We start from the raw sequence: 20,789 nt of genomic DNA on the forward strand, positions 1-20,789 counted from the left end.
GAAGCCACACGGTCATTTCCACTTGCTCAGAGCAGATCCAGCTGAAAGGCCAGCCGAGGCCACCAGGTTGCTACCTGAGAACCTCCTGCTACCCTGTGGGAGTGCATGCCAGAGAGCAAAGCTGGAGGCACAGCTGCTGGGGACCCCATTTATGCTCAGATGCCAATGCACAGCTCTGCCCAGCCATCATCTGAAGCAGCCGCTCGATGCGCCTGCATCTAAAGCAGCTACACACACTTTTGCACCATAAATAAGATGGGATACACTTGAGCCATGGATATGCCACGAACAGGTTGCATTAGAAGCAGTTTTCACTTGTCAAAGCAAAGCAAACATCTCCTGACTACAAAGAATATTTGTGACCTCCAAAGAAAAAAGTTCACAGGCACCGACATTATGACAGTAATGGAAAATAGAAGGAATCAAGCCCACATCACACCACCCAAAGCAAATCACCAACCCAAACAAGCAAAGAGCAGGACAAGCAAAGAACACGTTTGACCACGTGAACTCTAAAGACTAATACAAGGAAAAATGCTGGGGAAAAAAAAAAAATGGGGGGGGAGAGATGGAGGAGGGTGACTGGAAAACTCCACACACTTGGCACTCTGCAGCACAGACCAGGCGAAGAGAACCACTGATTCACTCCAAAGTGGGACAGCCTGAAGGCACCAATATGCTCTGCAGCTTCAAGCAGCTTGACACTATGTCCTAACCTCAGGCATCCCTGATCCAGTCAGAGAGAAACCCACTCGACCCTCAACCTTTGTAAGAGCACTGATACATCAATAAGTAAATAACCATGCCTCCCTCCATGCAACCTACAGTTCAACAAAGAAGCTGCTACAGTTTGAGAACCAAACCCAAATAGACATTTAGGGGTTCCCTTGCTGCAAAGAAGGCTGATGTTATCCAGGGCTTCATTAAGCAAAGTATTGCCATTGGGTCAAGGGAGGTAATCCTTCCCCTCTACTCAGCACTGGTGAGGCCACTGGTGAAGCCACAGTACACACCTGCAGTGCTGTGTCCAGTTCCGGTCCCCCCAGTACAAGAGAGACATGGGCATACTGGACAGAATGCAGCAAAGGGACACCTAGATGAGGGGACTGGAGCACCTGTCCTGTGAGGAGATGCTGAGAGAGCTGGGGCTGTTCAGCCTGGAGGGGAGGAGGCTCAGAGTGATTGATCTAAGACTAATGAGAGACTAGAACGTGAGCTGGAAAACGTCATGTGGAACATGTGGAACAAGGTAGATAAGGCTGCAATTTGCAAGGTCCTGCAGTTTTGCCACCTAACCTAACCCATAACAGTGGCCTAAAAGAAAGTGGAGAGGGACTGTATCAGGGAGTGTAATGATGGAACAAGGAATAATGGCTTTGAACAAATGGAGGGGAGATTTAGATTAGATGTGATGTGAGGAAAGAAATTTTCACTCAGAGCACAAAGCGCACATGGGAATTAGGGCTGAAGATGCACCTTGCTTCTGTTCTTTTCCATAAATTAATTTTAATTACCTAAAAAACAGTGTTAAAAATAAACCCAGGGCACAGGATGAGAGGTGGAGGGCAGTCCCTGTGGCTGAGGGACAGGCTTTCTCTCTGGCAAGCTAAATGGCCCGGGGGAGCCAGCCCCAGAAAAGGGTCCCTCAGCTCCCCCAACCCTCCTCCTTGTCCACGTGAGGGCATCTTCCAGGCCGCTCCCAACACAGCCACCTTTGGCCACACGTGGGCCACTCCATCACAGAGGCTTGCTGAGATCACGGTGGCCACCACTGCCCCACCTTTGCTCCAGGCCCTATAAAACAGGACCCCTGCAGATGGCCCACCATTTGCTGAGCTTCTAGGCACTCTGACAGCCAACTCATGTGGTGGGAAGAAGAGCAGAAGCAGCAAGGCAAGCAGCAGGCCTCCTCTGTGTGAGGACAGCAATGCAGTCCAAGGAAGCACCGAGAAGGAGTGCACCTAAAAAGAAGGAGATGCATTATGGGCGAAGGGACAGTGCCTGCGGCACAATTGACACCAGTGCCCAAGGGATGTCTGGCACCCAGCCCACAGACACGTATAAGTGGTACCACTGGCACCACAACGATGTGGGGAACAGGCCACTCCCTCAGCCATACAGCGACAGGGGGCCTGGGCCTAACCATTGGCACAATGGTGGCGTGGAGCGAAGGCAGGAGTGCAAGGAAGACAGCCGTGGGGAGCTGAGGCGTGCCAATCGTCCAGAATACAGCGTGGGACCCAGCCATGACCGTAAAACAGACAGCAGCATCAAATCCATGCATGGAAATGAACCAGACAGTGGCATGGGACCTAGGCATGGAACTGGACAACCCCCGGTTTGGCACCCTGGCCTGAAAATATTCCGGACGGAAGGCATCCCGTTTGGGCAGTCCCAGGCAAGGACTGGCTTGTCCTTCTGCCAAACACCGTGGAGCCCATGGAGCAGGTTCCACCAGAAGATGTGGAAGAACCAATGGATGTGGATCCACCTCAGCCAGATCAGACCTGCAACTACCCCAGCATGTCTTCGCTCGCTGCCATCAGAACGTACCAACAGTGTCGTAGGAGTTCCCGGCGAGCTCCCTACTCATCGCACAGGCTCCAACCCAAGCATTAGCTCGGAGCCGCCAAACACCATGGACATCCTGCAGGTTTACCTGACCACCTGATCAAGGTTTATAGGGTTTATCAGACCACCTGATGAATCTAAACAAGCACAAGTCTATAGGACCTGATGACATGAATCCCAGTGTCCTGAGGGAACTGGCTGATGTAGTTGCCAAGCCTCTCTCCATCATAGTCGAAAAGTCCTGGCATTCGGGCAATGTCCCTGGTGTGTGGAAAAATTGAAACAACATGCCCATACTCTTCAACAATTAAAGAATTGAACAAAGAGCACTACTCTTCAACAATTAAAGCAATTAGGAGACATTTCTTCTCAGAAAGAGCGGTCAGGCATTGGAACGGGTTGCCCAGGGAAGTGGCGGAGTCACTGTCCCAGGGGGTGTTCAAGGAAAGGTTGGACCTGGTGCATGGGGACATGGTTTAGTGGGTGATATTGGTAGTAAGGTGATGGTTGGATCAGATGATCTTGAAGGTCTTTTCCAACCTTATTTTTCTATGATATTCTAAGATTCTAAGAATGGATACATAGCCTCCAGCATCTCCTTGGAAGATGAGGCCCCTCTGTCATCTGTAGGGAACTGCTGTGAATACCCTCTGTGACTCTACATCTCTTTATTTCTGTCTGTTACTCCCAAAGGAGACATTTATTGGGCTCTCAGTAAAGAATAATTTACAAACTTCTGAGATCACTCATCTTCTGCTCTCAAGAGTTGACTGCTCCCACGGTCTGCTTGCCCCATGGCAGCAAAACATTCCTTTGCCAATGTCAAAGATCAACACTGATGATCAATAATACCTCTCTAAAAAAAAAAAAAAAAAAAGGAAAAGAAACAAAAAAAAACACAGTCACCTACCATGAAATAAGAAGGAAGAATTTTCCATTAGAGAGATTTGTTTTTACACACTAGTATCAGCTTTCCATAGGAGGAACAACTACCATATTTAAACTTTTTAATATCTGAAATGTGTTATAAAGCAAATATTTGCTTTTTACATATTTTTTCCATCAACGATGAAGTTGATGGCTGCCTAAGAGCAGGACAGGGTTATTCCATATCCTGTGTTTCCTATGATGTAAAATGAAAAGACTCATCTTGCTGAGATCCGTGCAGAAAGAACTGGATAAACATGATTTTGTTTGTATCAGTTAAAAAAGCATAATTTAGAAGGGAAAAGGCTATTTCAATTCTGGTTCTTCTTGAAGCAACAAATTATTAGCACTGAAAGAAGAGACATCACAAGTGATGTATCAGTTTCTACTTGGCTAGTCTTAAAAATCAGATGGGTTTATAAAGACTAATTTTATGATGTGGTTACCAGGATTTTGCTGTCTAGAAGCCGGAAACAGGCTCCTCAAATTAACTGAAAAACATGTGCTTGAAATATTTAATTTACTGTTTCATTACCAATTATTTTTTAAACCATGACATTTATGTGTGTTGTAATTAGATTTTAATCGTATTGCTGCTACAAAAATTATATATAAAGAGAAGTGTATCAAAATAATGCAGTTTTGAAATGGAGTAATTTCATAGAGTATTTTAAATTATATTTCACAAAAATCATATTACCCAGCAAAGTCCTCGAGCTTTCTGAATACATTCCCTCTTATGCAAAAGAAAATAAACAGCTCTCACTCAGCTGACAAGATTACACATACTATGTTAGATTTGCGAAGAAATTCCGTACTGACAAAGTGGGACAGTTTGAAATAACAGTGCTGTATGCATCCTCCAGCTTTGTAAGAGCTGCTCAAATACAGATAGTCAAAAAAGTACCTTGCATGTAATCTTTAAAAATATTAACAACTGTATTATAAACACAGAAATATAGTTATTCTCAGATAATTTTACATGAAATGCAAGCCTCTCAGACAGACATTTTCAGAATTAGGAAGGGCATAAAATCCACCTGAGACAGATACTAAGCATATTTGAATGCAGAGTGAAAAGCATCCTAATTTTGGACCTAGCATACAGTAGATCTCCCTCTCTCTCCAGCAGCAAAACCCCATGCTTTTGTAGAGCCTGGAAGGTTGTGATTAGTTCCTACCTTTTGATAACTGTCATTGAAAGATTTTTCTGACAGCAAAAAATACTTACTACTAAAACTCACCTTACTTCTGCAGAAAATATGTTATAACCATATGTTGCCATTATTTTTTAAGTTGCATGTGAACAGTCTGCAACTGTCATTATGTCGTATTTTCTATTTTCACCATCCCCTTTAAAAGGGACTGGAACACATCAGAAATAACTGGATTTGTTGCAATGCAAATTATCTGTCGTGCTCCCTGTCTCCCCAAGAGATGCTTTCTCTGTGCTTTATAATGGATGAAAGATTCAACAATTTTTTGCTAAGCTCAGCTGGCCAGAAAACTGCTTAATGAAAACTGTCTAAGGAACTTCAAATCAGAAAGGACTTTCATGTCTAACGTGAATGCTGACTTGATTGTGTTCTCCAGCAAAGTCATGCAAATGAAGCAGCCACAGTGGGAAGGAGTTTCCAGAACTGACAAAGCAATTGGATCTGACTAAGAGAAAAGAAATACCTTGACTCAAGGACTCCTCAAGATGGACAGACCTCTTTGATCTTCCTGGATGCGCTGAGAAGCACTCACATTAGGAACAATATTGTAAGGGGTAGGACTGTGAAGCTGCAACACTTTCAGATGCTAACCCAACAGAGCAGCTGCAGACCACAACCAGCAAGTCCTGAAGCAACACTCAGATCCAGGACAGGCTCTCAATTGTACAAAGCTTACAGTGAGTGTTCCCAGGTAAAATCACATTCTCACACAAGTCTCATTGTCAATAAGTTACTAACGCAGCCCAGCCTCCTCTGCCTCCACCTGATGAGCCCCTACTTCATAACAGATTTATCACAATTAGTAGAAGATCACAATTAGTATCCAAATGCATGGCTTTGTACCATGCTCTTATTAATTGGAGTAAGTAAGAGGTAGGAAAATCCAATCTTCCCATGTAGTAACCAAATTCTCCTCAGCATTGTAACAATACTATAACGTCCACAGATTTGCACAGATCTCTCAAACCTCCTTCTGGCTCACGAGTTTATAATCAAAATATTAAACAGAACTGGCCTTAGATCTGATCCTTAGGGAGTATCACTTGTAGTAACTTTCTCTCTACCCTAGTGAGTGTTCTTGCAATGTAACCCATAGCAGTATCCATACATCCTTATCTGGATTACAGGACCAGTATTAGTCTCCACCTTCTTCATCTGACGGAAGAATTTCCTCTGAGACATGGCATCAAATGTTTCATTTCAATTAGCGGGATTAAGCCCATCACATTGCCCTTGTCTAGCCCATCAGTTATCCTATGACAGGAAGATATCAGATTAGTCTGATGCAACTACCCCTGATATAAACATGTTAAATTCTATCAATTACCACCACGTTCTTAATTATCCTTCCTGTCAAAAATTGTTGAGACCTTGCACACAACATGAGCAGTTCTTACAAACCTCCACCCCACCTTTACAGATGCTGCAGTTAATTTTCTCCAGCCTGAGGTTCCCACTCCCAAGCTGACAAAGACGATGAAAACTCTTGGTGTTTTAGAAAATCCTATGTTCTTTCAGTACTCCAGGGTACAGATTATTAATGCCTGCCTCCATTTCCAACCCTATCTTATCACAACAAGCAGATAATTATTTTATTTCCATCTTTCACCACCCTTTTCATCCCCATTCAGTACCCTCCCACTACTCTCCTATACAACACCATTCAGTAGCCCTGCTACCACTCTTGTTGAAAACCATGGCAGAACAAACTAAAAAAGATAAACCATGGTTAAGTAATAATAATTACTAGGTTGCCTGAGTTTTAATTCCCATCATTACATCCCAGCACATCTTTTAACACATTTTTGAACTCTTCTGAGCTCTACTTATAGTATCCAATCACTTCACACTTTGCAGAAAAAATACCTTTGATTACCAATTTCAATCTGTTAGTTTTATACATATATATGAGGTATAATTTTGTGTTTTGAGGAGCTGGAGAGAATGGTAGTTTAGAATTGTATAATTGTACAGCTGTTTACAGTAGCTGTAAATTGTGAGAAACTAGAAAGTGAGTGCTGCTTCTTCACAGGCAATAACTGTTTTGAAAACTTAGATTGAGAATGCTGAAGAATAAGATAATTATTCTAAGGGGAAAATAATTTTAAACTTCAGAGAATAGAGCTACAGTATTGAAAACCATCATCCCCACACATGCCTGCTTTCAACAGCAACATTCAACAGCCTAAGGTCACAGACAGCCAGAGAATGGTTTTTGGTTTCATTCACTCTGCGTTTGAATGAGCTGTTACTCAAAAGAAAGCGACTCTCAGGGCAGAAGCCCGATGTTGTAGAACTTACATAAAGAGGTACTTCAGTGCAGCTCAACTCCATTGTCACAGCACCTGGGAACAGAATAAACCAGTGGAATTATTACACAGCGAATCAGAAGGTACCGATATCACCCTATCCCATTCACATCTTCCAGAATTAGTAAAATAAAGCATAGTGAACTTATCGGACACCCAGTTGCCCAAAGTTTCCCCAGTGCAAGGAGAGCCTGGTGCAATGATGCCAGAGGAGGGGCGGCTGGTTTCACGGACATGCTGCGTGCTTTTCACACAATGGGCACAGTAAAATAAAACAGGTCAGCAGACAGCGGAGCCCAGCTGCGGAGACATTCCTAGCGGCAGCAGATGAAGTGCTGGGAATTCAGCCCTTCTTATCTCCGGAGGCAGAGAAAGGAATTTTAAATTTGACCTAGAGATGAAGTTGTAGCAGCCTTTTACTCCACACCAATATCCCAAATGTCTGGTGCTGGTATTTAGAAACTTCATAGAAGTTATCCCCAAGGCAGGTTGCCTTAAATACCCTGAACAGCAAACTACTGCCACAGTAAATCACTGGAATTACTATAATTACAGCCATCATGGCAATACTGATTTCTATTATTGTATTTCAAACACAATACATCCTCAAAATTCATACCCTAAAAATAGCATTCCTTGCAGATGAGAAAAGCTTATCAGAAGCAACCCCATGGCTTTAAAATGGCAAGATTGGTTCAACAGCTACACACAAGCCTTCTTCCACTCACTGAAACGGGCCACAAAAAAAGAGCCTGCCTTAAGAGGAGGCTGCCTCAGCTCAGATGTGGCCTTGTTTTTACAGCTGAACAGTTTCCAAAAACAACAGGGTTGTGCAGCACATTGCTTGTTAATGCATAGGTACAGCCTGCTATGAGTCAGATAGGATTTGAGAAGTTCTCCTCCAACAAGCTGCAAAAATTAAATGCAGAGCTTCAATCAAAAACAAAAATCACACACACACACACGCACACTTCATTTAAACCATGAAGTTTGCTAATGCTCATCTCCCAGTGCTTGAGTGCTTGTCAATTCATCTATACTCACAAGTACCTACATTTTTGCGGTTTGACTTCAGTACAATTTCAAAAGAGAAATCACTGACCACAAGCATTCAGTCAGAGAAAAAAAAAATGAAAAAAGAAAAACAAAACCTTTCATATCACAAGAAAAAGGTCTCAGGGAAACCCTAATGCAGCCAACCTAGTCAGCAGCTAGACACAGACAGAAGGGTTACTTATGTTCCAAGGCAGGAGAAGGAATCCTAGAGATGACTCCAAGGTGTCTTGCTTTAACAGACGGAGACACAGCTCTGCAGTTTCCAGCACCAGCATCCTGAATGCTGCCTTAGGAAAAGCAGCATTGGAAGCACAGCTCTGTTTGCACAGAAGAACACAGATCTACAATAGAAACTAAAAAACCATAGCATTAAGTCTTCAAGGAGTATTTAAGGTGGAGCTTCTCGCAAGTGTCATATTACAGGACAGATGAAGCACATTGACTTCTGTCCCTGACCTGTCACCAGCTCACAATTACTGCCACATACATCATTTAATGGTAGGCTGAAATGAGAGGGACATGCCAGCCAGATGTTTTTGCACCATTGCTCTATAATGGTATACAAAATCCCTTCACCTGCAGTGGTCCTCCCTCTTTCAAGGAGCACATCCAAACTAAACTCCACCATCTCCTCTGTACGAAAATATAAGCACAATCAAATCATTATGCCATGCCAACAGAACTTGACCTACTCTGGATTACTTCTGACATATGACTAGCTTGAGCTCTACAGCATCAACAGATGTATGTTATACCCTTCTCCTCTGTGAAGGATGAGGAAAGCAGGTATCTATCTAGCCTAGTCTCCATATTGTGCTGCAAGCGTGCACGAAAAAGGCTTAATTTCACCATTCCTTTGAGGAATTACCATTATCACCTGTGCAATAAACTACTTTTTTATTGGCTAATACAAACACAACTCACAGGAGATATGATGCCATCCCAACTTTAGTTCCCTTCACCCTTCATTTATGTCACCCTGTGGATCATAGAATCGGAATATCCCAAGCTGGAAGGGATCCACCAGGATCATTGAGTCCAACTCCTGGGTCCCCAAAGGACCACCCAAAAAAATCAGACCATGTGTCTGACAGCATTGTCCAAACGCTTCTTGAACTCTGGCAGGCTCGGTGCTGTGACCACTGTGGATCCTCTGGGAGCTCAGTCATTCTGAAACACCAAGCTCCTAGCTCAGTATTGATCCTGAGTGGATAAACAGCCCAGAGATTTATGTCATTTAAGGCAATCAATGTTTTCCTGTACAGCACTCAGAAAACATTGGATACTGAACTCCGACTAGAACCACATAGAAATATGCTCAGTATTTTCAATGTGCGCTCCCCCGACAATCCAGTCTATAATGTTTTTTCCTGGAGACAAAAGCATCCCAAATGATGCCCTTTTTGCCTCCTGCAGAAGAACCAGTAACTGCCAACACCGGGTAGCAGACAGTTCTGCTCTTCTCTCACTCATCAGAGTGCTGGTTGTTTAAGAAAGGTTTCATATGAATGGCTCACGTCTTTCCTCTATCTGGGGCTTACTGTAACTTGGTTTGCTTGCTGGAAGCAGCTGGGAGTGGCAGGAAGAGTATGCACATAGGGAGGAAATACTCAGCTCTGGCTATTGAACTGCTCTTTTGCAATTTCCATTTCAGAGAGAGGGACTGAAGGGAATCCTGCCACTCACCTCCTCCATACCTCCTCCAAGCACAGCTCAGGTCCCCAGACAGCACTTTCGCCAGTAGCCAAGGGCTATCACGTAGACAACTGAGGAGGAATCCAACCCTGAGCAGCAAGCACAGACTCCATGTCAAGCTGGAAACGATGGATACACATAATTCCACAGAGCACAACCTCATCTGTTCCTCCAACATATGTGCTTCTGACACAGAAACTGGTGGGATGGGCACCTAACACGCAAACAGCTCCAGTTTCAGGCATTGCCCACAAACATCAACCTCACACCTACTTCAGCAGGAAGCAGAATTCATCTACACAAACAAATAACTTTTTAGCTTCCAGGTTGATTCAGTTTAGTAGTAGATGTACTGGAAGTATTTGTTGTGGTGAGCATTTCAGCCAAGTAGAAGCAAGTATACAAGAAAGAACAAAAAAATCTTGAAAATAATTTTTTTTTTTAATCTACGCTGTCCATTAAATCTATTATCAAATGCTATTACTGGTCTCCTGACAAGCTCAAGTTTTATTGAAATGAACTTCAACAAGTTCTGTGGATTTTATCAAAGTGCAAGATATATAAATAATCCCTCCTATACCTTTCTCTTGCTCTCACAATATCTAATTTATTGACTGCTAATCATGGGACTCTTATATCCTATTTCTTTCAACATCACAAATTTCAGCATTTTAAGGCATGGTTTCCCCAACTATCAAAACATGTTAAAAAGGCCAGAAGAAAATACCTGAAGTTTTTATTTTCCATCAGTATATTGACTTAACTGCATTTTAGTGGAAAAGACTCCAGTTATCAAACTTCTCATTCTACACACACCAAAGAAATCGGATAAGGAAAAGCATTATCTGAATCTCAGTGGAAAGGCATTTCTGCCAACTGACAAGGTGACCCTTCAGCCCTTCACTGTTATTGCTATTTGATTGTCCTGGCACCTACTGTGTACCATCACTATTTTCCTGAACAGTAGATGACACCTGCTGATCCTACTGCAACCTGGCTTGCAACTCAGAATTTGACTTTCTCCTCTTTACTGTAAAAGAAGCATTCAGTGATGGGAGAAAGATACAGAGGAGGTGACAACAGGACACATGCCCTTATGGTTCTCTGTGATCCAGCACTGATGTGGACTTCACTTAGCTCAGGGCTCTCCTGCTGCCATGTAAGGCTCCATGGCTCAGTAGGTAGCATGGTTTGTGTAAGCATAGCAAAGTGCTATGAAGTACAAGCAGCAGTATTTATTTCATATTTCTCTTCCATGTACCTGTTCAAAGATAACAAATCATAAAGTCTTTGGACACTGCTCCTTCTTTTCTCCTTTCAGACCATCATCCCACATTTCTGTGCCACAGAGCAGTACTGATAATTCATGTATTGCAATGTAATTGACGGCAAGTCAAATAAGCATCCAGTAATACTTCATAGGTGGCTTGGAATTCAATTCTTCCTCTTTTTTCCCTTTTCTTTTTCTTTTCTGTGTGTGTGTGAAGCTCATATTTAAACTCATGTTTATTAACACTGAGACTTACAGTCTTATTTCTACCATCAAAACAAGCACATTAAACCTTGATTTCTGATCAAGTAGAGCAACAAGAAAGTAAGAGTGGATCCCACCCAGGTCCCACTGGAAGGTAAGCAGGAATCCCTAGAATTATCACTCACGGTGCTTGAAAATGCATCATTATTTTCTAAGCAAAAAAGCCTCGTGAATTGTAAAAAGTGCAAAAAGTCTAACAGCACAAGCATTTTAAGAGGGCTTCCACCTAGCTATCTTCCTCTGCATGGCTGTGTTACAGATCACCTATATCACTGTGTTACTGTTATGTGTAATTCATTAGTCCATAGGAGGTAGGTGCTCTATCAGCCCAAAAAAACAGCCTCCAGGATGGATATGAATTATTTTACATACTGTGTTTGTACTTCTCATATCTTAATACTTTTCAAAAACGGTGCTACTCTAGTATGGTGCTCATGGAGCAGCTAGTTTCCATTAATAATGTTCATCCCACTGCTTCTTCTCAATAAATATGGCAACTGAACCAAACTATTTTTTGACTTACGGATTCCATCAGTTATGTTATGTATGCACAGGTAAAGGCTCACTCACTGCTTCTAAAGCACCAGGAAATGCCCTGTACAGAGATCAGATGTAATTTAGTACAGAACTTCATGTTATGTACAGATCCTTGCTCTGAACCTGGTTAAAAGACCTTGGAAGAATTAAAAGACAGGAAAAAAGTAGAAAGCTCAAAACTGTACACATGCTAAATGTAATACTACATTCCAAAATACAAATATTTGCACCTTTGCAGCCAAGTTTTTTGACTGATCTTCCATTCTTACACCTGGCTTTCACGAAAATCTATAGCATAAGGAGGGTGGAGACAAGACGAAGCAAAATCCTCAGCTAAAAACTTTGCAAGCATACTCTTAGTTCGTTTGAACACTATTCAAACTGAGAAGTAAAATGAACCCTTGCCTAATAAATTTATAATGAAGCTGCTTGCATTAATGTTGATTACTTCACCAAACATTAGTTGCTCTTGAAACACGTGAATAGAAGAAATGCAGGTAAACACCTTTTTAAATAGCTCTCTTTTCGACAATGCAGATGTAAAGAGTATTAAATCTTCAAAGATCACCTCACTTATGGCTACTGTACTCCACTCCTTCATAAAGAAAATATTTAAAGACTCTCCAAAAAACGTCACAACTTTTTACACTTTTAAGAATGATTTGGATTTTACAACAAAAACTACTCTAGAAAAGTGCCTCTCTGACAGCAGCTAGTTCCTGAAGTTGGCAAAGTTTATTCTTTATGCATTCCTGTATTAACATTCTTAATGTAGCATTTTCATTTCATGTAAAACCAAAACAGAGTTCTAGATTTTAGAAACCTTAGAAAACTTTGGTTATACATTACCAAAAGACAAAAAGAAAAACAAATGGGCCCTAAAATACAAAAACATAAAATCTGTTTGACACTGTTGCCAGACATCTGTCTCACTTCCCTTACTCCTTTAATGCCAGTTTTGACATAGAAAATTGCTTTCTACTGATTTTGTTTTAATGGTTTCAGAGTTTATCACTCCCTAGGTTCTCTACTGTGAAGTCATAATATTAATTATATCATTAAAGGGTTTACACAGTGTAGTTATACTTGTACGGTTCACTTAGAAGGTAGCAGAAAAGTGGACCAGAAATGTTTTTACAAATGCCACCAAATCTGTGCCCCAACGCTACTATCAGCAATGCTTCATCATCACTCACTCCTGGCCATCCACCGAAGTGCTAGAACTAACAAACAAAGTTAGGGGACACATTGTGTGTACAATGATACTCCTGTAATTCCTCATCCACATTCATGAACAGCTAGAATTAACTGCCCTGAGAGCACTGCTTATTTAACTCAGGAACAGTCAGAGTACATCTCAGCCTGCTTTGGAGATACGAGACAGTCCCACTTTCTGATTATCCCAAGGGCAGCTGCAGAGCAGAATTCAAGGTTGTCTGGATGACATTACCGCTATATTTTCACATTTTCAAATATGTGGAGCACTCTGTAACACTGAACATTGGCAAACTGCTTATTTAAATGCATTTCCTGGAAACTATACAATTCTCTTCCCTTTGTCCAAACTGCAAATTGAAAGTGAAAGAGATCATTGCCTGAAAATCTTAATAGGTTTATTCAAATTCACAAGCTCTGCAGAAATATTTTTCCTTCTAAAATCTTACTTCTTCCTTCATCTTTCAAAGTGTGTAGGTGAAAGCCTGAAGCTCAAACAAACAAGTTCCACTCTCCTACCAATAATATCTGCACATAAACCAAGAACACAATTTCATTTCCAAAGCTGACAGATTCAGCTGGGAAGTCTTCTCTCTGACTTCTCCAGAATACGGCCACATGCTGAGATGAGACATAAAACTGTCATGGTACAGCTCTGTGTTTACTGACTCTTTCCCAGACAAATTTAGTCAGCATATTGTTGCACAGAGCTTTCCAGCTGCTTCCCCTGCTAAATTAGCCTTATCTCCAGCAATCGAGGTACAATTTTCTTTACTTAGTCCATATCATAACTAGTGTGCAAACAATTCTGCTAGCAAAATTTATTCACATTATTATGTGGCTAAATGTGTTGCCTGTAGGTTGTGCAAAGCACAACAAAGTACAGCCATTAAAAAGAGAGAGGGAGGGAGAGAGAAATAAATTTTTGATGTCAACAGTCATTAGATATTCTGGTATTCAAAGAAGTGGCTTCACCCTTCAGAAGGGTGACTACCCCACTTCCCAGCTCTCCTTTAACCATTAAGGTAGTTTAGCAGGACCCACTTGCTAACAGCATCCATCTTAATGATGCAGAGCCTTGGAGATACAAGTCACACACTTCAACTAGTCAGTAGGACATCAATTAAAAAGCTGTAATTTCTGAAAAATTTCAGCAAACGGCATTGAGGAAAAATCCAAAAAGCATTCCCAAGAGGTGACAAGATGCTCTAGATACAGTATATTGATGCAGTAATACTCAAGGTGTTACAGAAGAGAACTCAGGCACTAACTTTCACTGTGATAAAACTTCTGCCTGCTGTTCTAAGTAGCGTGCTAGCATCTGAAACACTTGTAGGAGGCACAGAGAATGTATGTACCTGCTCTAAGATTACCATATCCCCCCCAGTCTATAAACTGAAAATTAAGATGTTCAGGTGCCAACTGACTGACACAAGGACATGCAGAGATCTGGCTTTCAGCTGGCAAAGCCAAAAATTGGAACTGGATCTTCTGAGTCACCATATTAGTCATAGGCTGTCCTTCCTATATCCTGGTACAAATTCTTGTTCAACATGTTATTCAGATCAAAAGAACGGTGAGCCATTTTACACACCATACCCTTCCGAAGCAGCCACACAAAGGAACTATTCTTGGGGGGAAACAATAGGAACTTCTCCTGAATAACAGCAGCAGCTTCAGACCGAGAAAAAGAATACTCCTGTGTGATATTACGTAACAAAATATTGGCAGAAATGCCCAATTTACACGTCAACTGAGAAGACCAGATGAGTTTCCTGGTAGCTATTATTAACGTGATCACTTACTTTATTGCATTCAATATTCAAACATTGCTGTGAAAAAAATAAAAACACTAAACTACTGAGTCCTTTCACCAGATTTTGTCCTGACATTTTTTATACCAAATTTTCAGAACATAGTTCGTTTTTCAACGATGTGGAAAAGTCCCTTTTAATCAAATGCCTCCTGAAGTCCTATTTCTGTAAAGCACAGCAGAGAGTAAATTATTTCTATAAAAGAAAAAGAAATAAAGTATGTCATCTGCTGGGCTTCTTACCACGTTTGCATGTCTTATAACGATCTGTGAAAACTACCTCCATTTTTGTATACCACCAAATGCAGATGTAGGAGTAAGTGCATAAGAATGCAGAAGGTTTTCAGAGACTTTTTTTTTTCATAAGAACTACCGTTCAGGTTGAAAATATATGCAGTTCTAAGCTGCACACACCAGTGCCATAGAACAAAAAACACTGCATATAAGCATTTCTAAATTTGTTTCTAGGAATGTTATTGTTAGAATAGCTTTCAATTCTTTTATTTATTTAGTTAAAACAGTTAAAAAAACCTCCTCTGCTCCTGCTCATGGAGGCTAAGGCTTTCGTCTTTAAAACAAGATACCTCGTTAGGGACAAGAGCTGAGAAAAAACAGGGGCTCTGCAGGCAAAATAAGGAACAAACAGAAACATAGATATAGATGTTATAGTTGTAGATACAGTTATAGCTATTGATAGTATAGACATAGATGTTATAGATACAGTTATTGCTATGGATAATATAGATGTTATAGAAACAGTTATAGATATGGATATCATTACGGATATAGCTTTGTATATAGTTACAGACACAGGCAGAGCTACAGATACAGTTAAAGTTAGTTATAGTTACGGGTATAAAAGCACCTCCGTCTCCCCCCCTGGGACTTCAGCAGCCCCCCTTTCCCACGGCACCGCGTCCCGGCTGCCAAACGCCGTCGCACCGGGGGACTGCCGGGGTCCGCCGCTCGGCAGGTGCCGCCGGGGGGCTGCCGGCCCCGTCCCAGGGCTGGTGCCCCCCCTCTCGGCCTTACCTGCCCGCGGGGAGAGGGAAGGAAGCTCCGGGCAGGGAGGGGATGCCGATGCTGGTGCCGGTGCCGGTGCCCAGCCGCGCCCCTCGCGCACCGCCCAGTCGGGGACGAGCCCTGCGCGGCCCCGGCGGCCCCTGGGCGGCTCTCAGAGCGCAGCGCTGCCCTCTGCCGGCCTCGGAGCCCCCAGGGGCCCTGCCCCGGCCCGTGGGACCCTGCCACCCGCGCAGGGTTCGTGGTTTGAGCTGTGCTCGAAAAAGGGGCGGCGGCGCTGGCTCCCCGCTGCCTTCTCGCACAGCCCGGGCAGGGGCAGGATGGGGCGCGGAGTAGCCCAGGCTTGGTCTGGGGGTAGGACCGGATCGCAGTTTTCTCGTGCAGCTTAATAATTAGTTCACGCAGGGGGACAGCGTACTGCCTGTGCAACAGCAGCACTTTTGCACGGTGCTGCGGGGATGAAAAAAGTTCATGCAAGTGCTGTGAGTAATGCAGGGGGAATTGTTTCGCTGTGAAGCATCGTCTGAAGCACCAGTTATACAAGTCCTCTGAGGGTATCACCTAAGATGAAAGTGTGCTCTTGCCGTGCTTGTTTTATATCCTGTACTCTTTTTCCACACCCAGAGGGATAATTGCAGGTCCTGACCTCTAACTCTCCTTGGCCAAAGGCAGTAATATGAGCACAAATATAAATCAAGCAATAAACAAACAAACAAAAAACAGCAATAACAACAACAACAAAAAAAAAAAAGTGTCATGATCTGCTGTTCTTCAGAGGTAAGAAAAAATAAATAAATAAAATAAAAGCTGGCATTTCAACAAGGAGTGGAGTAAATGCTAAGAAAAGACAACAGCAGAAGATGGTTTGTTCCCCAAGATTCACTGGGTATAGAGGGTAAGGACTCCTTTCAGAGGTCTAAAGAAAAAGTTTGAGGTCAGATATGCAGTTCTACTCCTTGCTTCACTGCAGAGGGTGAAGCAAATAACCTACCTTTCTCTCTCTTGTGCATGCACACACACACACACACACACGGAGTCTGTCTCAGACCAACATTTCCATTAATTTGATTTCCATTTAAAATAAAAACCATTTAAAATGAGAATAGTAAACACATTAAACTATCAACACAGATTGGTACTGTAAAACAAACAAGCAAAAAAACATGCACAGGAAACAGCAACACAATTGAGGCTGACATTTTCCTCATCTGATGTTAGAAGGCTCACATGTTTCATGTTCAAATAAAAGAAAAGATGTACCCAGGCTGGTAAATACAGTGAAAGCTCCTAGTTAGCAGCACAAAATCACCACTAGACTCAAACTTCATAATAAAAAATTCAACTTTCTCATTATTATTTTTTTTGTCATTTTACCAGATGCCCTCATTGCAATTTTAGTTCTGTAATTCATTTTCATTCACTCATCTAAATGCATGATAGTCTCATTGGATTTTTTAAAAGGTAATATATTTGCTGCAACAGAGCACAGGTAGTGAAGATAGCCCCCTGAAAGAGACAAAGAAGCCAGTAAAATCTGGCTCATCCCTGTGTTTTAGGGACTTTCACAGCTTTACACAGTGTGTTTCCATCTTTAAAACCTGAAAGTTTTCATTTCCTTGCTCCATGTAGCTTATCATGCAAAGTTCTGCTCAGAGTACAAGGAAGCAGGAGCTTTCTGTGATGCACCTATTAAAACAAATCCACTACTGAAATTGCAAAGGTGATACATCCACTGACTACAGGTTAGTGGTGTCTGGCAGCTAACTCACAGCACCTTTTCTCTACAGCCAGCCCCCAACATACTTTACTGGAAGCATCCAGCAAGCTATCCACCTGTATATTACCCAAGAACAGAAGATGAGAACAAGTGCATTTGCAGCAGCTGTAGACCCTTAGGATTTTGACTTCCAATTTTCCACACTGAAAAAGTTACAAAAGTAACTAGTTAAGTCTTGTAATTTATTTTACATAATTTGCAACATAGCCTCATGCTAAGATACCAGCCTAGATCTCAGTTCCAGAGGAATCCTCTTGTGGATTTCCATCATGCAAACAAGCATCTAGGTAAGTTTGTCATGTGTACATATATATAGGTATGCAATATGACAAGTAGGTTTTTCTTGACCAACTCAAATATCAAAGCAAGGAAAACACATACACTTCAGAGACTGTCTTTGGATTATACTGAGCATCCTGACGTCAGAGTGACAGCCATTGCCCAGGAGATGTACATCACTGACTAACATTTACTCATTTCTTCTTGATGTGCAGACCTATTTCTGCTGCAGTAGTAAATGTGAAAAAGAAAAAAAAGAAAAAAGGTCAGTATTATCTGCACTTTGTAGAAGTATTTGAAGACAACGGCCTGCTTGAGAACAGTGACAAAGGAAACAAATTGGCACATTGCAATATTTGAATAGATGTGGGCAAGGGTTTTTGGCTGTTTTGCAACTTAAGTTCAAGGTGAACTTTTTCATTTTGCTGTTTCCCATCATAGAATAACGTTCTTAATGCTAGCATTTCTACATATCAGTTATTATATGGAGCTTAAAGCAAAAAAAAAAAAAAAACTTCTTAAAGCCAAGAATCTTTGCCATTACTTATTAATTAATATGAATGGAGATATTTAAATGAATGCCTAGAATTTAACACACATGCAACAAATAACGTTACAAAATGGAAAGCATAGTCAGAGAGGCAGTTTCTGGACCATATTGTACCATAACTACTAAATAATATCCTTCTTCTGCCTCCCAAGTAACATAGCTTGGAGAAACTTCTCCATGTGAACTTCTGATATTGTAGTATGAATAAATTCTTACAGAAATAAGAATGCTGAAATAATCCTCTCCTGTAGACTTGAAGAGGTGTTAGTTGTGGTACAGTAAGATCCAGAAAGCAAAGCTACTCAAAAATAAAATAAAATAAAATAAAATAAAATAATAACAATAATAACAATAATAATAATAATAATAATTCATTTTACATCACCTTCCTTCAGAGCATGTCACAGAAACTACAAACAGCTATCTAGGCAAGGATTAAGACCAAGACATACACTCAAATACTTTTACAACATAGCGTTCTTATACATCTCTCCCTTCATTTTTAAAGGGGATTTTAAATGAGAAATTTAAACCAAAAATTAAATATGGGGCTTTTGTTTCTTTAGTGTTACTTCTCTTTCTCAAGTGTAAAATGTGTGAGATCTTCCCTGAAAATTTGTTCTGCAGGTACAAAATTTGTGTTTTAAATACTGAAATGCAATATCCTATAAAATCCAATGTCATTTTTTTTTCTGTAAAAACTTTTACTTGTTTTGCATTATTTCACTGGAGTGCATTACAGGCTCCAACCAAGGAATGCCAGTGAAAGGTATACGATGATTATCCAAGGCAACCAGAAACATTGCAACCGTAACCTGCACAAACTCTGAGCTCAAGCAGGCATGCAAATCTATATCAAGTATTTGGCAAGAATTGCCAGCATTACACAAGCATCATTAGAGACATTTAAACCTTTTGTATGTTTTTAGATGCAGAAACATGAAAGAGTCTGAAGACTAATGATGGCTATTTGCTGGCAACACCAATGCCAAATTCACCATCCAGATGTACTTCTGCAATCTGCAAGAGGTTGCTCCCTCTGAGCAGGGTCAAAAGATATTTTCGGAATCTATGAAGAGGTGAGTTATATTTTAAGATACGGCTCAAGCCTGCTTTAATGCACTTAAAATTTTTCCTGACACAATCCTGTCTTTTCTGCTCTTAGTGAACTCGAGAAATTTCAAACCTAAAACCAAAATCTCTGGCTGAAGGTTAAAATATCAGACAGTATAGATAAAGCTATTCTGCGTCAAAACCCTAGAATCTAGATGTGCAATTTGCTGCTTATAGTTGCATGTACATGGTCTGATTTACATTGTCTCAACTCCAGAATTCCATCAGTGAGTCAGCAAGAGTGACTTCTCCGTAAACTGCAACCTATTTAATTTGAGAAGGGCTGGAATAAGCATGTACCCTGAGACAGTAGCAGAAATAAATAAAAACCCTTCTATGACAGCTCACACAATTGATCATGGATGAATGCAACCTGGTACATACAGAGCAAGAATATTTTCATCTTCATTTATATCCAGCTCCTCACGCCTACAGCATTAAACATTCAGAATTTGCTTGCTTTACCAGTCACTTCAATACTACACTTCCTGCAGCTTTACTCTTCCCCCTTCACATTTTACTGTTTCCTGTGTCAAATTCATTATGGATTGCATAGCATCCATTTAGCAACCACCACTACCAATGGATCTTCACAGACAATATGCTGAGCATCATTCAGCCCCTTCTACTACAGGCTATTGCTGCAGAATGTCAACAGGTTCTTTATTAGTAGTAATACGCCTTATTTTGACTCCTCACTGCGTAGGTACTGAAAAAAAAAAAAAAAAAAAAAAAGCCTCATGGGATAAAAAGACTACTAAACATAGAGAAAAAAAAAATCAGTATTTTTTCATAACAAACAGGGTCACAAACAACAGACAAGTTTGACAAGCAGACTAGCTTTCACCTGAACAAATACTAGCCTTCAACACAAAGGCAGTGAATCCAGAACTCATGATACAACTTCTAGTTAAGGAACAAAAATCAGTTTGCCTTTCGGGTAAAAATCTTCAAACCTTGATTTTAGTAGCCTTCTTAGAAATGAAGATCTTAAAATACCATATTTTCCCACCTTTGGATCAGATTTCTATTTGTGTAAATGATACCTTGGCAAGCTCATTTGACAGACTGACATGAACGGGAAACCTCATAATTAATCAAATTACTGTAAGATCAAACTTATCTACTATTTTAATGCAACTCCTTCCCATGCTGCTGCAAGCCACACATCAAACT

At 41.2% G+C, this 20,789-nt stretch overlaps 1 protein-coding gene across 4 annotated transcripts in view; it reads right to left on the bottom strand.

Moving 5' to 3' along the window:
- ARHGEF28 (Rho guanine nucleotide exchange factor 28) overlaps positions 1-16,006 on the bottom strand; it is a 126,670-nt gene extending 110,664 nt beyond the window's left edge. For all 4 annotated transcript variants that reach the window (XM_040541165.1, XM_040541163.1, XM_040541164.1 and 1 more), the window contains exons 1-2: positions 15,907-16,006; positions 7,017-7,060 (exon numbers count right to left, since the gene is read on the bottom strand). In XM_040541165.1, coding sequence (XP_040397099.1) covers positions 7,017-7,049 — 33 coding nt within the window. In that variant the 5' untranslated portion in view covers positions 7,050-7,060; positions 15,907-16,006. The remainder of the gene's footprint in view (positions 1-7,016; positions 7,061-15,906) is intronic.
- Between the last annotated feature and the right edge of the window lie 4,783 nt (positions 16,007-20,789).

Source organism: Cygnus olor, chromosome Z (assembly GCF_009769625.2).
Source record: "Cygnus olor isolate bCygOlo1 chromosome Z, bCygOlo1.pri.v2, whole genome shotgun sequence".
NCBI classification, from domain to species: domain Eukaryota; kingdom Metazoa; phylum Chordata; class Aves; order Anseriformes; family Anatidae; genus Cygnus; species Cygnus olor.